The 19184-nt window shown below is 36.4% G+C and overlaps 2 protein-coding genes across 2 annotated transcripts; both read left to right on the top strand.

Annotated features, from left to right (window-relative positions):
* Positions 1-3630: 3630 nt before the first annotated feature.
* Positions 3631-7695, top strand: LOC125217979. Its single transcript, XM_048119564.1, has 8 exons — positions 3631-3925; positions 4971-5402; positions 5497-5671; positions 5925-6222; positions 6428-6500; positions 6690-6780; positions 6998-7077; positions 7167-7695. Exons 1-8 carry the CDS (start codon positions 3854-3856, stop codon positions 7437-7439), a joined length of 1494 nt encoding a protein of 497 aa, XP_047975521.1. The 5' UTR covers positions 3631-3853; the 3' UTR covers positions 7440-7695.
* Positions 7696-14251: 6556 nt separating this feature from the next.
* On the top strand, positions 14252-18816 carry LOC125219354 (wall-associated receptor kinase-like 1). Its single transcript, XM_048121316.1, has 6 exons — positions 14252-14776; positions 15058-15444; positions 16053-16556; positions 16744-17094; positions 17205-17381; positions 17490-18816. Exons 1-6 carry the CDS (start codon positions 14272-14274, stop codon positions 18689-18691), a joined length of 3126 nt encoding a protein of 1041 aa, XP_047977273.1. The 5' UTR covers positions 14252-14271; the 3' UTR covers positions 18692-18816.
* The last annotated feature ends 368 nt before the right edge of the window (positions 18817-19184 follow it).

Below are 19184 nucleotides of genomic sequence, written 5' to 3'. Positions count from 1 at the left end.
AATTAATTAACTCGCTTTATGCTACCTAATAGTAGTAATATCCTTTTCCACAGTTTGGGCTCTCATTATAAATCTATGTTGATTGAATATTGAAAGCCTTGTGTTGTAATGGGATTGTATACAACCCATGGCCCATATGTCGCTTGCACAAGTTATTTGTTCTAGGAGTAGAGCTATGGGAAGCCCATCTTATCTTTTTTAACAATTACTCCCTTTGTCTCCGATTAAGAATCACATTTTTTCATTTCGATTCGTTCCTAATTAAGAGTCACACTTCATTTTACCATAAATAGTAAGTAGGTCTTACATTCCACTAATTCAATTCACTCACATTTTATTATAAAACCAATATAAAAAAATGGGTCACACATTCCACTAACTTTTTCAACCAATTTTTCTTTATATTTCTTAAAACTCGTGCCCGATCAACGTGTGACTCTTAATCAGACGGAGGGAGTACTATTTTATTTTAGTTTTTATATTTTAGTATTTTTTATTTATCAAAGATAAATCTACATTTACTTAATTTAAAGAAAAAGTTACAAACATAGGGAAAAAAGGGGGGAAAAAGAAATGCACTACAAATAAGGAGGAAGAGTTGGAAATTGGGTTCATTTTTACTTTTTCATTTAGTAATAGGAATTTTTTACTATGTATAAACTTAATTGTTAGTTTGAATTATAGCTTTTAAACAACTTAATAAACAAGAGTTGAGAAATTAGAGTTTGTGTAACTATTGATTTTACTTCTCTATTATGTTTGGTCATTTTTTAGAACCATTTGATTGATTTCGTAGTAGCTTAGCAATGCAACATCCTCCACGTAGTTCAATAGAATCAAGCACTTATGTATTATTTGGATTAAGCAATATCCATAAGTATTGTAAATATCTCATTTACTATCTACTACAAACACTTATGTTATCTAACTAGTTCTTATTTAGATTTAAAGCTATATCCATAAGTATTGTGAACCCATCTCATCCACTTTCTAAACTAATTACCAAATAAAACACTTAATCAAACCACCTTAATCAAACCACCAGAACCATAGATATGTCCAAATTAATAACTATAGTAGTACTCCCTCTATATTCCAATTAAGTTGAGTCACGTCTTTTTATACACTCAATTTGAAAAAATTATAATAAATAGTTAAAATAGATATATAGAAAAGTAAAAGTAAGAATAATATAGAGAAAGTCATATCTTTATTATTCTTGCTTTTATTTTATTATATATATCTATTTTAATTATTTTTTATGATTTTTCAAAATGAGTGAAAAAAGAAGTGATTTAATTTAGTTGATATATAATAGAGGAAGGAATAAAAAATTAATTAGTTCTACCAAATTGATATTATTATTCTCGCTTTTATTTTATTATATCCATTTTAGTTATTGTTTACGATTTTTTAAAATGAGTGAAAAAAGAAGGGATTCAATTTAGTTGATACTCCATATGTTTAGAGCATCTCCGGTGGCGCCCTTCCCACTAGGACTTCCCACAAAAACCTCATGCTACGTCACTAGGACTTCCCATCCCACTGCACAATGTAGGACTTCCACTAGGACTTCCCGCAATAAAATAAAATCACAATTATTCAATTTATACGTTTCAAATTTACGAAATTTAACGAGCCGTATATATAGAGCCGTATTTATAGAGTTTTTTTTTTAAAAAATTAAATTTTAACTCGGACATCCGACCGGAACGTCCGACCCCCTCCACAATGGCGGACGTCAGGTAGGACGTCGCGAGGATATCCGATGGGCTAATGGGACGGGCGTGTCCGACCTTTTACTCCACAATGGCGGACGTCGGGTAGGAGTTCCACAACGTCCTACCGCGACGTCCGCCGCGGGAGATGCTCTTAACATAGGAAGGAATAAAAAACAAATTAGTTCTATCAAATTAAAAGCAATCAAGCATGCCCAATACAGTCGATATTTGCCACCGTCAATCCGAATTCCGACAAAACTTCATCATCATGTAATAAACCAAGATAAAGAATGAATATAAGTCCAGTTTGGTTACATATGAATATTTGTTTTTATGCAGCTCAATATTTTAAAATAAAATATTAATAAAAGATAGTGTATTTAATGTATTTTCGTTGAAATCAATACTTCTAAAAAGTATCAATTTTATTTGTACAATTGTACCCTTAGTTATGAAATATAAATATGAAGAGACTATAATTTATTCAATTGGTTCATTTTTTATTGCATGAAATTTATATAAACAAAAATCAACATTTATTAAGGTTAATGATAATTAATTTAATTCTTTCTTATATTTATAATACCAACGCATAGTGATAATACTTTTATTTTTCATATTTACATAAAATACTCGAAATGTCTGTATACGTACTTTTATTTATATTAATAATCATGGGTTAATATTATAAATGATCGTTAAACTACAGAGCATGTATCAAATTAGTTCCTAAATCAATTTATTTCATAAGGAGTACTAAACTTTATATTTCATTTCATTTAATGTTTTTATTTAAATTTCTTAATTATTATTTTAAATGGAAATTAAATTTGGCATAATCTCTTCTATTTAAATTAAATTACTGAACTTTTTATCAATTGAATCTAGTATAATATTCATTTGCAATTGCAATTTATTGAAAACTATACAATTACAACAACTTCATGATAAAAAAAATGCACTAATGGCAAGTAACAACTACCCTCATCCATGTATGCCAAGAACAAAGTAGTAATTCAAAATACGGTAAAAAGTTTCTTAAAAAGAAATTTCATGTTGATATTATGCGTTTTACATTATTTTGAATAAAGAATGGTGTGGTAGTTAAATATAGTTTTCAATTTCATTTAAATTGAAAAAATTCTAACATATTCTAATCTATATTAACATAATAATATTAATTACTATTATTATTAGATTATATCACAATTTATAATTGGAAAGTATATTAATATAATAAACTATTATGTATAATGTTTCATTTAGTATATTATAGGCTGATAGATTAATATACTAATGCAATAATGTGGGAAGGATTAGTTTTTGTAAGAGAGTAGACTCAAGGGAAACGGGAAATTTCATGTGATTTTAAAAAAAAAATATTCTATTTTAAGATTTTATTATTTTAAAAATAAAATTCAAGTCGCAACCTGATATAATGTGTTTAATGGAGTATAAAAAACAAAAAAGAAAATTATATAAACACAACTATAAAACAATTATTAGTATATTGATATATGAAATTATATTATAATACACTATATTTTTAGTATAATTAATAGTTTCGTGTCACAACTTAGTTAATATTGATTCCAACTTGGTATAATAGGAAAACATTTCTAAAAGGACAAAAACTTAATCTTAAATTAAAAAAACAGTGTAAAAATAAATTCTTGAAAACAAAAAATTAAAGAATGAATGAATCTAATAAAAGAAATACGTATGAAAATGTAAAATTTGGATTAGAGAAATGAAACAACAAAAAAAACAACTAGAATTAAATAGAAGGGTAATAATGTAAAATTGTTTGAGCAATAAATGACTTATTTGAAACATTAATAGTCATACCATCTAAATTTACTAAAATGCCATTTTATGGCTAAGTCCAGTTTGGTTACATATGAATATTTGTTTTTATGCAGCTCAATATTTTAAAATTCACGAAAGAAGCATTTCATGCTTTCCATCATACCTTCCAAAGCTTAAAGTCATCATCTTTTTTATTCAATTTTACTCTTCAACAGAATTTGGTTGACCCCTTTCCTTTTCACAGTCCATGACAGCTACCAATGTCCAAACCAGATTTATTTATAGCTTAAAATGCTTCCTTGTTTTGCTTGAATCGACCTGCCATGGCTGATGCTAGTGGCTCTGGAACATCGCATCAAACTGCTCAAGAAGATGAGCTGAATCTCCATGATCAGGTGAATTTTTGTTTTTCTTTGTGAAGATTTGAATTTGGGGGTTTTTGAGGTGTTGGAATTTCTGTATGAATGGATTTTGTTTTGCTAGATTTTATGAATTTTTAGTTTGGTAACTCTGAAAAGTTGAGAATTTGGTTTGAATTTTGTTAGGTGGTTGAGTTTTTATCTGAAGTGAGGTTTGGATTTGGAAGTGAAGTGAGTGATTCTAGAGTTTTATTTAGGTTGCCATATTTGTGAACTTACTCTATTGACTTAGAGAGGGAGCTGATTGGAATTTGGATGACATCTCATTGTTTAGAAATTATGAGATGTTTTATTGAACAAATTGTTATCCTCACACACTTCTGATGTAAGCAGAAGTGAACTTGATTCGGTTGCTTATTGCGTTTTGCTGTTCTTGAGTATAAATGAAAACGAGGGAGAGGGTATCGGGAATGTGCGGGAAGTAAGTGGGGATAGAACGTTGTCTCGGATTATATAATGAGGTCTAAGTTGCTTGATTTTGGCTGTAAGCGTGTTCGGTCATTGCTATTGTTTAAGCTAGACCTGGTGATGGTTGAACCAACTAACTCTGCAATCTACAGTGTTACTATCTGCTTTTCATTTGGTTTTGGAAAAACTCGAGGGTTTGAGATTCTGTGCGACAACCATTCGTTTTATGTACCGAGAATCATGATTCATGAATTAGGCTTTCAGACTTTTATTCTTGGCTGTAATAAGGCTTATTGTGTTATGATGTGTTATTGAGGTATGAAATGAAAATGAGGGAGACGGCTTAACCGGCTGTCCAGTGGGAAAGTCAGTGAGGATGAAACCATATCTTGGATTATATAAGTTGCTTGATCTTGGCTCTATGTGTATTCGGTCATTGCTATCGTGTATGAGAGAGCTTCAATGTTAGACCGGTGTTAGTTGATCCATATCTGCACTCTGAAATGTTACTATTTCTCTCTATAGAATGTTAATGCAAATGCAATTTCTTTTATTCCGGGTTGTAAGGTTATTAGTGTGATGAAAATAATAATTTTGAAATGAATGATATCAGAGATGTGAAAGAGAAGAAGCCGCGTTAACGCCACCTAGACGCCCAAATCTCTCGTCTTTGGAAATACCCGAAAGGTCTTTGGAGGCAGCATTGTACGATTTCACAAGGATAGACATCCCCAGTCCCAGTTCTACCAGAGCGGGATTGCCTCCGAGACCCAGTTCGGCGAAACTTAAATCATCCGTTATGAACATGCTTTCTCAGAAGAGCTTCAGGGGTAAAATCCCGTTGCAGGATACTGAAAAAACAGTTCTTATTATGCCGGACGTGCCCCTTTCTGACAAGCCTTCAACTTCTAGATCATTTTCGTTAAACAAACTTTTGTTTTCCCCATCAACAAAATCAGTACATTCATTGCCCGTGACACCAATGGCAGTGGCCGATCCTAAGCCCTCAGTCGAAAGTCACGCGCATCTTCAGTCGAAAACGCTAGTAAGTTCATCTCCTCCTAATGCGCACCTAACATACCAAAGGAAAATATCTGTTTCTGTTTCGATCCCTCTAACTGAACTTTGTTTGCATACAGCAACCTGAAGCTAAGAAATTCATGAAACGCTCTTTTTCAGTTCCAGTTAATGTTAAAACCAGAAGCTTGAGGCGAACAGAATCATCTGGAGTTTTGATACGTGTAATATCAAAGCACCATAACCCTACAACAGTGGAAAATGCCTCCCCGGATATATCTCCCGAAACGGAAGCTGGTATAACATGTGCATCTCTGTATTTTATGCTCGTGAGATTTCAAATAGTTCTTGTGATGGCTGATCCTAACTTCTATACGATAGGCAATCCAGTAGTGTTAATAGCTTGTATATATGACGTAAGGTAATTTGAGCTTTTTGTTTATTCAGAATAGGGTGATGGACAAGGCAGACGTGTTACGTGTATAACTTACTAGTCATGTCATATTACTATAATTCATTGTATTGGTAAACTCATTCTGACTATCGACAGACATAGAAGATGCTGGGGAAGACATTCCCGAAGAAGAGGCTGTTTGTAGAATTTGTTTCATAGAGCTCGGAGAAGGGGGTGAAACGCTGAAGATGGAGTGCAGTTGCAAAGGAGAGCTTGCGCTTGCCCACCAAGAGTGTGCTGTGAAGTGGTTTAGCATCAAAGGTAATAAGACCTGTGATGTTTGTAAGCAGGATGTCCGTAACCTTCCAGTAACGTTGCTGAAATTACAAAATCCGCCTAATGTTGTACGAAGAGTACCTGTTGCACCACAACAAAATGAAGCGACTCAATACAGGCAAGCTAATCCTTAATGTTTTACCAATGATCGACCAATCTTTATATTTCATAACTAACTACATCATATCCGGATCATTTGGGAGTGTTGTTTACATGTGGTCTTAACATGAACCTATTTAACCAATAAGTTCATAATATTTGTAAAACTATTTGATTTTGATTGCGAATAAAGCACCGCTTGATTTGTAATCAATTTTGAACAGGTTTTGGCAGGATGTGCCCGTTCTCATCATGGTCAGCACACTTGCATATTTCTGCTTTCTGGAGCAGCTTCTGGTAGTCCTCTTTTATATGTTATATTTTCATTCCTGCGTATCCTGTGTGAATCTTCGTCAAGTGATGCAAAACGTTTGTTTTCTTGTTCAAGTACATTTCAGTGTAGACTTCCCTCCCAGGCCTTACGTCGTTGATTTGATACTCCTTTTAGACTTCATCACTTGTTATTTAACGACTCTTCCGTCACAGGTAGCTGACCTGGGACCTCGAGCACTGGCCGTTTCATTACCTTTCTCTTGCGTGTTAGGTCTCCTTTCATCCATGATAGCATCTACAATGGGTAAATTCATAAGCTTCTTTCCATCCACGCTATTCTGCTACTTGACTAGTGCGTTCTCACGCTATTCCGTTGGTTTAAATAATCCGGGATCAAGTTCTTATGTGGATTAATCTTTCATAAGCTCTTCATCAATCTACACCAGCTAATCATGTTTATATGTGGATTAATCACTTAAATGTTTCTGTTAATTAGAATGCTTTTATTTGATGATTTGCAGTGAGCAAGAGTTACATATGGGCTTATGCCTCTTTCCAGTTTGCAATAGTGATTCTGTTTGCTCATATTTTTTATGCCGTGGTGAGTCTCTTTCTTCGAATCCATCTCGTTCTTCTAATCCGTAAAGTTTACATCATAACTGCATCTTGCTCGGTTGAAATCACATGCAGCTCGATGTCAATCCTATCCTTTCCGTATTGCTCTCCTCCTTCACTGGGTTTGGGATCGCGATCAGCACCAATTCACTTCTCGTGGAATACTTAAGATGGAGAGCAAGCCGTCATCCCCAGTCCTTACCGCAACAAACAAGCAGTGGCGTGCAGTCTCATCCACATGAACAAAGACACCGCCAACATCAGCCCCAGTATGGCGATAATGGTAATCGAGCACTGCAAACTCCAGTAGCACTCTCAATACCCGCGGGGTCATCAGGAAACGTATGAGAAGCAGGAAGTGCAGCTGAACATTTTATCCAGAGATTGGAGGCATTTTGAACCGGAAGAACGTGAAGGGTTCGGATACTCGGTCGGGCAGCTATTTAGCAATGCTGGTCATGGATCTTAGAAGAGATATTACACATATTGCCTGCAATCAGGATATTGTAATATTGTTAACAGCCAAGTATAAAATTTTGTGAGGTTGGAAGTTTGTTCTTTAGTACATGTGAAAGAAAGTTATACAGAATATGGAGCTTCTACATCCCGGGTGTGTGGGTCCTGCCTCGATGCCACCGTCTTTACTGGCGTGCGAGGATCATCGGGTGTTACGGAAGGTCTCGGCAACTTTCAAAACTGCAATTTCTATAGATAATAAAATAGTTGTTGCAGAAGTTGCTTTCCTTAGCTTGCAAATTGCAACTCTATCTACAAAGATGACTGTAAAGAATTGTTGCAAAAATGGCAAAAGAAACCATGGAATTAGGAGGACTGATGATGAGAAGATTCTTGTTGCAAAAATGGTAGAAGAAACCAAGCTAGTGATGGAAGAAATGTGAATGATGATGAGAAGCTTCTTTCCCGCAAAGGTCCAATCTCGAGGTCTGAAGTGAAGATCAAGGATGATGGCACCGTGGTTCCTGACTAGCAAGGCTAGTAATGAAGCATAAATCAAAACTCGGGAAAGAGATCGTAGAAGTAGGGAGTTATGGTAGATCAACAAGACGAGCACCATGTGCCAAAACACGATGGCAATGAACCTAATGCGCTTAACAAGGCTTGAAATGGAGGTTCAAGAAGCTCGAAAGACGAGCAATCATCCATCACAGATTGCAGCCAATGCGAAAGACGAGCAATCATCCATCAAATGCTAAAAGCTCATAAGATTACCTAAGTTGTACTAAAGAGGATTCCGATGGCAAAGAGAGAATACAATTCAGTGATGCGGCCTTTAACTTATTTTATTTATCCATAAAAAGAAAAAGAGAGAGAGAGAATACATACCTAACAAGATTGGACACCAAAATATTGACATGAACTTCTCCCATGAATACACATCAAGATTGAGAACACATAAATACATATCAAGATTGAGTACTAATAAATACATATCAAAATAGAGTAGATTCACAAAATAGTAGCAAATGAATGGAATACTAATCCATATAGTTTTCATCCACAAAGACTAGAATATATGCACAGATTTGTACCAGATGATTGAGGTTTGTCATCTCTAAGCCAAATGCAGTTAACAAAACTCTCTAGTCACAAAATCTCTTAACCTCATGACAAGAAAAGCAAAGGAGGCAAGGAATGCACCAAACACCGCAAAACAGGAAAAAAAAAATAGCTGGTGGTGAAGGAGGATTGAAATTGCATTTTCTATTAATAATCAAGTCCGGATTATGCACCAAACCACTACAAAATAGAAAAACAATACTTTAATAATGAGATTGCAATGACTTATGGATATTAATTCATGGTATCAGGGGTAATAGCATCTCGTTTGCCGGAACGTCATTGAAAAATGGATGACCTAGTGCCTCTGCTAGAGTTATCCTTTGAAGTGCCACCAACTGAAGCATACGCTGCAAAATAGTTCAAATTTAGGGGATTTCAAAGACATAATGCTAAATGAACAAATAAATGAAACTTACATTCAACAAGTCATGTCCTGCCCATCAATGTTCACAAAGAGCACTTCTTGCTGATTTAGCAACTCCTCGTGTGCATATGGAAAGTGTCTTCCGGTGAACACTTGGGCAAATATGGCGCCAAGAGACCATACATCGCTGGCAGGCGTGAACTCAGCTCTTCCCCAAATCTCGGGTGGATCATATGACCCTTGGAGTCTCTACAAACAAATTGAACAAAATTTCAATATAGACTATAAATAATGGCTAAATATAGAAATAAAGTTATCATTTGGAAACTTAATGCGAAATTTGGACTATGCGCGTGACTAAGACCACCAATAGTAATGTTGATATTCTCCACGAATAGATGCTCTGTCGCAAATTGCCATGCACCAAGTCACATCCATAGATGTATGACAAGGCTTGAATGGCTTGTGCCAGAAGCACATGCAAAATAAAAGAAATATCAATTTGAGAAAACACATATGTATATGTTATATATCTTCTAGATAGAGTACTTACTTTGATCAAACTTTTACTCATTGCATTACCAAGCTCTCTTATGCATTTTTCCAAATCATATGCCATGTATGACATTATAATTGAGGAATAATGAGGGTGAAGATTAAGTGCAATCGTCCTAAAAAAAATATTTGTATCAAAAAATGGAGAGACATATATGTACATATATACGGAATAAACATTAGCTTATGATCCTAGGATGGTTCAATGATCGGAGGGTTGTGTACTCCCTTTGCGTTTTGACAATCATTTCAAATCTACCACCAAGGGAGCATGGATTTTCTGACGACTTTTATGATCCCTGTGTGTTTCAGTATATTGTGTAGGAGGAATCATTATGGTGTGCTAGTTAGTAGTGGTATCGTAAATGTCATATTTTACAAGTGATTGATAAATATGGTCCCGTCGCATACATGCGAGGGTAAAATAATTATTAAGTAAAATAATCAAAACATGCAGACGTCCATTTCCCATGCAAACTCTAGCTGGGCTTTAGAATTTAGAACTAGACTACTCTCTCATGGGCTTTAACAAATCTGCACGGTATCGGGCCCTGAAGTCCCTGGCCCATATGTTATTCAGTAGTAAGTATTATTAAAAAAATTAAAATAGGAGACGGTTTAGCTTATTCTAGATATATGATTTCTAACAAGTGTTCAACTGCAGGGAGCGTAAAACTAAGAGCATCCACAATAGATGTCCGATCGCGCGCCCGATCGGCCGAGATCGGGCTCGGGCGTGGTCGGGCATCCATTGCAGCCCTCGGTCACGCCCGAACGCGACCGATAGTTTGGTCGCGACCGATCCCGAGCACGATCGATCGGGCATGAGCTCGGGTGCCCATTGCAGAGGCGCGCCCGAACCCGAGCCTTTTTTTTTTTTATTTATTATTTAACCCTAATTTAAACCACTATAAATACTCCATTTTCTTCACTTTTCACACACCAAACCTTTCACTTTCTCTTCTATATTCTCTCAATATCCACACTTTCAACAATGGATCCGAGTCAATACCCGAGCCCGAATAATGTCGACGACGATATGCCGATGTTTGGAGGAGGAGGCGGCGGCGGCGCCCGGTGGCCCGGCCACGAAGACTACCGGGTTGAGACGCCTGGATCTGTGGGATCCACTTTCGTCTCCGACTCTGAGTTCGATCCGTTCTTTGGCACCGAGGAGTATCGATCCGAAAGCCTCTTTGGCAATCTCCTTCCCCTGTGCGGCCGCTGCCGAAGAAAAGGCGCCATCGGTCCCAGTCCCACTCCCACACGACGAGCCGAACGAGGAGTACGCAATAGGGCGTACTGACTACGAGTTGGATGAGTACTGAAGGTGGCTCAGTGTTGGGTCGATGTATCGGAGGATTCGATAGCCTCCAACAACCAGACTTCGGCCAGGATGTGGGATCGCATTGAGGAACGCTACAACGAGGTGAAACCGAAGTGGGCGTTCAAGCGGACCAAGGTTCAGCTGCGCAAGTGTTGGGATCGGATCAAGGTCCACGTCAACAACTTCTGCTATATCTACAACAGGAACAGGGACGGAAGAGCTAGCGGTGAGAGCATGGAGGATGTCCTCAACAAGTCGTTGTCCGAGTACCAACAGCAGTTCGGGCAGTTCAAGCTGTACATGTTTGGCTGATCTTGAAGGACAAGGGGAAGTTCAACGGAGGGATACCGGTTGGATCCTCGGCTCCGAAGCGGACGAAGAACACCGCCTGCTGGCGATTACACGAGCAGCGGCCCATCTCTCCTGTGGATCTGAACGCTGAGCCGGAAGGGAGTTCCGGCACGCCTACGTCTACTTTTAGACGTCCCATTGGTACCAAGGCTGCCAAAGCCCAGGCCAAAGGGAAGGCGAAGGCGGACGCGTCTGGATCAGCGGCCCCCCGCAGGCTGCGCCTCCTCCATCTGTTCAGCTCATGGACAGGGCGATCGAGGAGTTCGGAGGTTACCGCGAGGTGGTTGAGTATAGGTTTATACTTGACGCCCAAAACAGCCTTGTCAAGAAACCGATCCGGAGGCCCGACAGAGGACTAAGAATATGATCAAGAATTTGGCCCAAAGGTAAAATTTAGATGATTAGTTTGGTTTTTTCTTTTTTTTAGTATTTTAGTTTTAATGTAGTTTTTTTTAGCTAAGTATGATGTAGTTCCACTTTTAAATTAAGTAATGTAGTTTTTTTTTTTTTTTTTTTTTTTTGCATTTGTGGTGTTTAAAATAATATATTTTGGTATTTTATAGTAATTAAAAATAAAATTAAAAAACAATGATTTAAAATTGAAATGAAAAGTGGATAAGAGATAGGGCATGCACTAGGGCTCCACCATTGCAGAAAGATAGGGCATGATGATGTGGCAACCACTAGGGCTCTCACTAGGACTTCCACTAGGGCATCCATTATGGATGCTCTAAACACAACCCTCATTTGACTGGAATGTAAAATGACTTGTAGAAGTTCTAAATGAAGTAAGGGTCCATTAGTTTGATGTTAATAGCGAAAATAATATGTTTAAAACAACAATGAGGCCCTAAACATAATAAAAATGTAAGAGGTAAATACAAATTCTCTCTCAACTACTAAGCAATGGTCTACAAATAAATACACCATTATGGTGAATGAGAGTCTTCCATCATCAATCTTCCACCAGGACCACCACTATGAAGACCAAACAGCTTTTAGTCCTCATATATGGTCTTTGTCGTTTGTAAAAGGGAGTGGGGAACTTTTATATCCCAAAATTCATCAATTTAATTCCCCTTCACTCAATCTAAATGCATGTGGACTCAAGAATACCGATTAATCGGTAGAAGAAGAGGAGATCAATAATTAAAGTACCTTTTCCAAAAGAACGAACGGTAGAAACAAGGAATTAGTCTTGATTCTTCAATAATCTCTTGAATTTCACTTGAATTCTTCTCAATTGATGAAGAAATCTTGAAGAAAACTTGGAGAGAGTGGGGGAGTAATTTTCGAAAATTATAGAGGAGTGGGGCGCCGGTTTTGTGAGTGCTAGGGTTTAGAATCTCTCATGTATTTATAGAGTGCCAATAATAATATCCCAATAATTAAATAAATCAAGATTTGGGATAGATATGGAGAGATTTGAGGAGTAGTTGGCGTTGAAGCCGTTGAGACTTAGGAGAATTCGAAAATTTAGGCTTATTTATTTAGCCTATGATTTAATTCAAATATTTCACGGAGTAGAATAATATATCACGGAGCAAGAATAAATAATTAAATCTCCCCAATTATAGCCAAAAGTGGCGTGTATTTTCCTCTTCCAACAAGGAATAAATTCAAATCCTAATTTAATTAGGATATGCAATATCTTCTTAGATTTGGCAAGATATGGTGGGATATTTAAGCATATTTATATTTATTCATGGAGTAGAATAAATAAGAGATCAAATAATAAAATAATTCCCTCTTCTCCAATAAATGAGATTTTCGAAAATCTCATGGGAAAAATCATAGTGGTGGTTCGAAAATTCCATGTAGGAATTATAGAGTATTTGGACTTTGGATTTAATTTGGATAATTATCCCAAACAAATAATTAAATCCAAGAAAAATAGGATTTCTTCTCCAATAAACATGATGGCCGAAAATTCCACATATTTCAATAATGCTCCTATTTAATTCTCACTCATCCCTTAGGAAAATAATTCACCCACAATTATATTTCTCTGCATCAAAAATTCATACCCAATCAATCATCTCCATATTTCCTCTTCTTTTCTCATCGCATTGACCTTTCAACGGCTACGTCATATTTTCCATCTTTGACTATTCAATAGCCACGTCAACATTTCAACAAGTTGACTATTCAACTAAATCTCAAATCTCATACGCAATTAGGTCACAAAGACACTATGCAATAAATTACTCATCAAATAATCCACATATCATAGCATTTAAGGCATTTAATGCAAAAAATTTATAACCCGAAAATTAGGGTTTGAAAAAGTTGGGCGTTACAAACTTGGTTTTGGTTTTTACCTTACCTATTTTGTGGAATAATAGATACATTTGAATATTGTTGTGATAATTTCACAATTCAAATTATCGTACAAATTAAATTGATATCACAAAATTGGATTTAACATGGCACCAATCCTTTAAAAACACGACGTTGTTTAAATTAAAAATTAGTTCTCCCTCCCTCTATCTTTTATCACGTGCCCTAGTTTTCTATCTTGGGATGTTCCTTATTAATTAACTCACTTTATTTTTACTATTTTTGGTAATGAAACTCACATTCCACTACTCCACTTCCATTCACATTTTATTATAAAACTAATATATAAAGATGTGGTCCACATCCGACTAACATTTTCAACTCATTTTTCTCTGAATTTCTTAAAACCCGTGCCGGTCCAAAGTGAGATATATGATGGGGGACAGAGGGAGTATCTAATTCTGAAAAATCAAATCCATTTTCAAATTAAATAGTTTCCTCCTCTCTTAATTCCCTATCGATATCCTCTACTGATATTTCCATGTATCCTTCGAATTTTTAAGTTTAGGGTTGAAATATTCCAATGGGTGCTACTAGACTAAATCAATATACTTTAATAGTCTAAGTCGTCTCCCAAGTCAAGTAGTGAGATATTTTAAGGCAAGCGTTTTTCACTTATACACTTCCATTACCATACAATCATTCGACAAAACACATTCATTATGTCACCTCTGCAACTGATCATCTCTATCTTCCTAGTTCTCCCACCATCACTACTCTCGGGATGCCTGGACCAGTGTGGGGATATGGTGATTCCATATCCATTCGGGGTCGGGACAAATTGCAGCCACAACTCATATTTTGACATCAACTGCGATTCTTCCACTCACCCTCCAAAAGCTTACCTCTCCATTAATAATATTAAGAAAGAAGTGATTGAACTCAATCTCAATCAAACTTACATTCGGATCAAAAGCCCCTTTATGATTTCAGCTTGCTATGATCAGTCAACGGGCAAACAACATAGTATGACTATGAACTTGTCGGGAACTCCCTATATGCTTTCGGATGGAAACGTGCTCACTGCCATCGGGTGTGATGATATGGTGCTGCAATCCAACGGAACTTTCGACTACGGCGGCTGTTCGGCGTTTTGTGCTGAAAAGAGTGCTGCCGGCTTCGGAGATTGCCACTATAATGGCTGTTGCTATCAAGAACTATTCACCGGTAATTTTGAAGATCAGATAAGTTTTTTTCCTCCCCTCGAAAGATAGAAAGAAATGAATATTATATTACTAGTTCCAAGTAAAAAAGTAAATATTTCAAAAACCCTAACTCATATATTTTTAGTACTCCCTCCATTTTTATCATTTTCCTATTTCTGAATTTTGTTTCTCTACAAAATGTTAGAAGTTCCACTGTTCACTAACACTATATATGATTATTTTTCTTTTTCATTCAATATTTTCGCATTAAAACTATTTCTTAAATTTAAATTTGAGTCACAGGAGCAACTTTCTTGGAAGCAAAACTTATTGACGTGAGCAGAAAATCACTACGTGAAAAGCTTTTCCCATGCAGCTATGCCTTCATCCAGGAGGCAAAATGGAATGAAACCATATTTTCATATCCTTTGTACTACCTCAATAGCTCAACGGCATTGGTAAATGATGACTGGGTATCTGCAATAAGGCCACCGGTAGTGCGCTTGGACTGGCTCGTTGGGGCTGAGAACTGCAGCCGATCTAAGAATTCCAACACTTACGCATGCATAGACGAAAAGAGTGTTTGTGTTGATTACAAAAAACCCTATTATGGTGATGTTACAGCTGGATACACATGTAGCTGCGTGCAAGGGTACGAGGGAAATCCTTACTTACCGGGAGGATGCCAGAGTTAGTTTCCCTTCTCCCCATTTCTATTCATTTATAAATCATAGATACACACTTACAAGTTACAATAGGGTTTGATCAACACTATGTTTTGTAAAAACTGATCATGATTTATACAGAACTATTGGAAATTTATGTGGAGATATTTAAAAAGAAGAACAACAAGAGATGAAGAGAATTTTAAATAAATAAGAGTGATGATTACTTTTTGTCAAAAATAGAAATGACTCAATTAACTTGGAACTTCTCAAAATAGAGAAATGACTCAATTGACATGGAACGGAAGGAGTACTTGACTGAATACTACTGCATAAAAGAGTACAACTACAAGGGTCATTCAATTTATACTAGTGTAGGAATGAACTAGTTGGATGAACCTACATGTACAAATATTAATACATCTATATTAAAGTAATACTCCCTCCGTTTTGGATCTAAATTTATGTAGAGGAAGCTCATTTTGTTTCGAATGAACTATAAGTTTGAAAGTTTTACGTAAGTAAGTACATTTCAAGTTTTCTCAATAGACTGAACTTCAACACATCAAGTTTAGTTCTCTAACACCTCAATGCTTGTGGTAACTTGCCTCACCTCATTTGCTTCTTTGCCAGAAATTTCCTCTTCAAGTTTAATTGCCAAACGTGGATGCATGGATCAATGTGGGAAAGTATCGATTCCATTTCCATTTGGTGTGGGTCCCAATTGCTACTTGGAGCCATATTTTGAAGTTGTTTGCAACAAGGACACCAACCCCGAGAAACCCTACCTCCGTCTTTTGAACACTGAAATTGCCGAGCTGAACTCATCGAAAATCATTGTCAACTACATGAACCTATCTTCAAATTGCAACAATTGGTCAGACTATCAAGTTGTGCCAAGATTAACAATTGACTTGTTAAAAACGCAATATAGATTTTCAGATGACAACTGGATCACCGCCATTGGCTGCAATGTTATGGCTGTCGGGGTTATTAGAGAAGACAAACAAAGTTCTATTCGCAGCAGCTGCGCAGCCATTTGCTCCGACTTCTATGATGGCCGTTATTACAGAGTGTGCGATTATGGACCAACATCTTTTGCAGGAGATGGTTGTTGCAGAGCTCCAATTCCAAGAGGTAATAATCAGTTGATGTATTGTTTCTACACAGAATTCAACAGACACCATCAGTTATACATTTGACTATGCATTCTCTAGTACAACAAAATTTAAAAAACAGAAAATCACTTTTGAACTAAAATATATTAGTATATTACAGAGATTTACATAAGTAGACAGTGAAGTATGTGTTGGATCATTTGCAGGTACAACTTACCTTGAATCAAATTTGACTGATCTCAGTGAACGGACAAGTGCCAATATTTCTTGCAGCTACGCCTTCATTCAATACACTGAAAAATTAAATGCAAATGATCGTAATGGTAGGATATTCAACTTAATGAATTACTCAAACCCGATCCGACTTAATGTTTGGCCAAGCATGGCATTGGATTGGAGGATTGGAGCACTGAATTGCAAAGAAGCACGGCATCTCACTAATTTTGTATGCCAAGATAATAGTGATTGTGTTGATTTTAATGCTACGCTTGGAGGATACCTTTGCAACTGCTCCAAAGGATACACAGGAAATCCCTACCTCAATCCAGGCTGCCAAGGTTAAATCATTTGCCTCGTTATGCTATATATAATGATTTATTTGGAAATTGGCCTACAAATATAGTACTATGCTTTATCAAATTACAACTAGTGATTATGTATCCAGCAGATATTGATGAATGCGCTGATAATTCAACTAATACATGCGTCCCAAATTCAATTTGCAAAAACGGCCAGGGGACGTTTCACTGCTTGTGTCCGAAAGGGTATATTGGTGATGGGAAAAGATATGGCACAGGTTGCATTCCGCAGCCGCCATCCAAAGCCAAGATGATTATCTTGACAGGTAACAATATAATGTTCAAACTCTCATATCAATCATATATGCTGCTCATTGAGTTTTACTTATCTGTAAATATTTTGTTAATTTTCTCACTCTTATGTTTGCATGTAGGTATAGGCTCTGGCATGGGGTTTCTGCTTCTAGTCTCAGTGTTCTTCTGGTTGTATAAATTGTTGCGAAAGAGAAAGGAAAAAATTATGAAAGATAAATTTTTCAAACGAAATGGTGGCCTTCTCTTGCAACAGCAAACGAATGAAGGTGCACTTGGAAAAACAAAACTTTTCCCTGCAAAAGAGTTGGAAGTGGCTACGGATAACTTTAATGAGAGCAGAATTATTGGACAAGGAGGGCATGGCACGGTCTATAAAGGAATGTTATATGATGGTAAGATTGTTGCGATTAAAAAATCAAAGTTGGTTGAGGTGAATCAGTTGGAACAGTTTATAAATGAAGTGGTGATACTATCGCAAATAAATCATAGGAATGTGGTCAAACTATTGGGGTGTTGTTTGGAGACTGAGGTTCCTCTGCTTGTTTATGAATTCATGCCAAACGGGACACTTTTTGATCTAATTCATGATCCAATTAGTGAATTTCCATTTACATGGAACATGCGTTTGAAAATTGCAGCAGATATAGCAGGGGCGGTAGCGTACTTACACTCTGCATCTTCTGTGCCTATTTATCACAGGGATATCAAGTCTAGTAATATTCTCCTAGATGAAAAATATGTTGTCAAAGTATCCGATTTTGGAACATCGAGGTCCATTGCTACAGATCAGACTCACTTAACTACTCTGGTTAAAGGCACGTTTGGATATTTAGATCCAGAATATTTTCGGTCTAGTCAATTCACAGAGAAGAGTGATGTTTATAGTTTTGGGGTAGTTCTTGTCGAGCTTCTTACTGGGCAAAGGCCAATATCTCTTGATAAAACAGAAGAGGAAAGAGGCCTAGCGACTCGGTTCCTTGTATGCATGGAAGAAGAATGTATGGACACGATTTTAGATCCGCAAGTACGGGAGCATGGAAGAAAGGAAGAGGTGACCCTAGTTGCAAATCTTGCACAAAGATGTTTACACTCGAAAGGGAGAATGAGACCAACTATGAAAGAAGTTGTTACTGAATTGGAAAGTTTTAGGATGTCTGAAATGTCGAGTGGTGTTAACGTTGAATCAGAAGATGTGAGATCTTTTGAAGATATGTCCGCAATGATTTCAGACACTGAGTACACATGGACGAACAGTTACAAAAATGCTTCGGCATCATCGTCAGACACACATCCGTTAGTGTTATTTGATAGTGCATCATAATATAGACGCATTTATAGTAGACTCAAATAAGATGATCAAGACTTGGTTCTATACAATCTCTGAGATTGAAGATTGGAATATTGTTCTAAGTTTTTTTCTATCAAATGTTGTGGATCTTTTAGATTTTTGTGGTTTGCTCTTTGGGTTTAGTTACTTGGTTTTTGTTATTGTGTTAAATATCGAAGTTTAGAGTCTAATGAATGAATTGAAAGAGAATTATAACTAAATGTTTTTTATCTCGATTTAATTTCTATATTTGTTTAATGTTATTAGTCTAATTCACACACAAATTTGATCCATCTTATGATGTGAATAAACATGAAAATATACATCATATGATTCCATTCTCATCCACAAATAACGCTCTGTAATTTTTTTTATTTGGGGGGAGGGATGGTATTCAATACCAAGGCTATTGTCTTAGTATATGTATTTTCATACCTTTCATTAGGTAAAGTCCATTTAGTAAGAATGCGAAGTCAAATTGTGTGAA

The sequence above is a fragment of the Salvia hispanica genome, chromosome 4 (assembly GCF_023119035.1).
Source record: "Salvia hispanica cultivar TCC Black 2014 chromosome 4, UniMelb_Shisp_WGS_1.0, whole genome shotgun sequence".
NCBI classification, from domain to species: domain Eukaryota; kingdom Viridiplantae; phylum Streptophyta; class Magnoliopsida; order Lamiales; family Lamiaceae; genus Salvia; species Salvia hispanica.
This window is presented reverse-complemented; position numbering and strand designations above follow the sequence as displayed.

Bases quoted from the DNA above. Each gene is read 5' to 3' on its own strand.
- LOC125217979 (XM_048119564.1), top strand. From the start codon at position 3,854: ATGGCTGATGCTAGTGGCTCTGGAACATCGCATCAAACTGCTCAAGAA. The intron at 6,501-6,689 runs GTAGTCCTCTTT...CTTCCGTCACAG, and splicing joins GCTTTCTGGAGCAGCTTCTG to GTAGCTGACCTGGGACCTCG. The intron at 7,078-7,166 runs GTGAGTCTCTTT...AATCACATGCAG, and splicing joins CTCATATTTTTTATGCCGTG to CTCGATGTCAATCCTATCCT.
- LOC125219354 (XM_048121316.1), top strand. From the start codon at position 14,272: ATGTCACCTCTGCAACTGATCATCTCTATCTTCCTAGTTCTCCCACCA. The intron at 15,445-16,052 runs GTTAGTTTCCCT...CTTCTTTGCCAG, and splicing joins CTTACCGGGAGGATGCCAGA to AAATTTCCTCTTCAAGTTTA. The intron at 17,095-17,204 runs GTTAAATCATTT...TGTATCCAGCAG, and splicing joins CCTCAATCCAGGCTGCCAAG to ATATTGATGAATGCGCTGAT.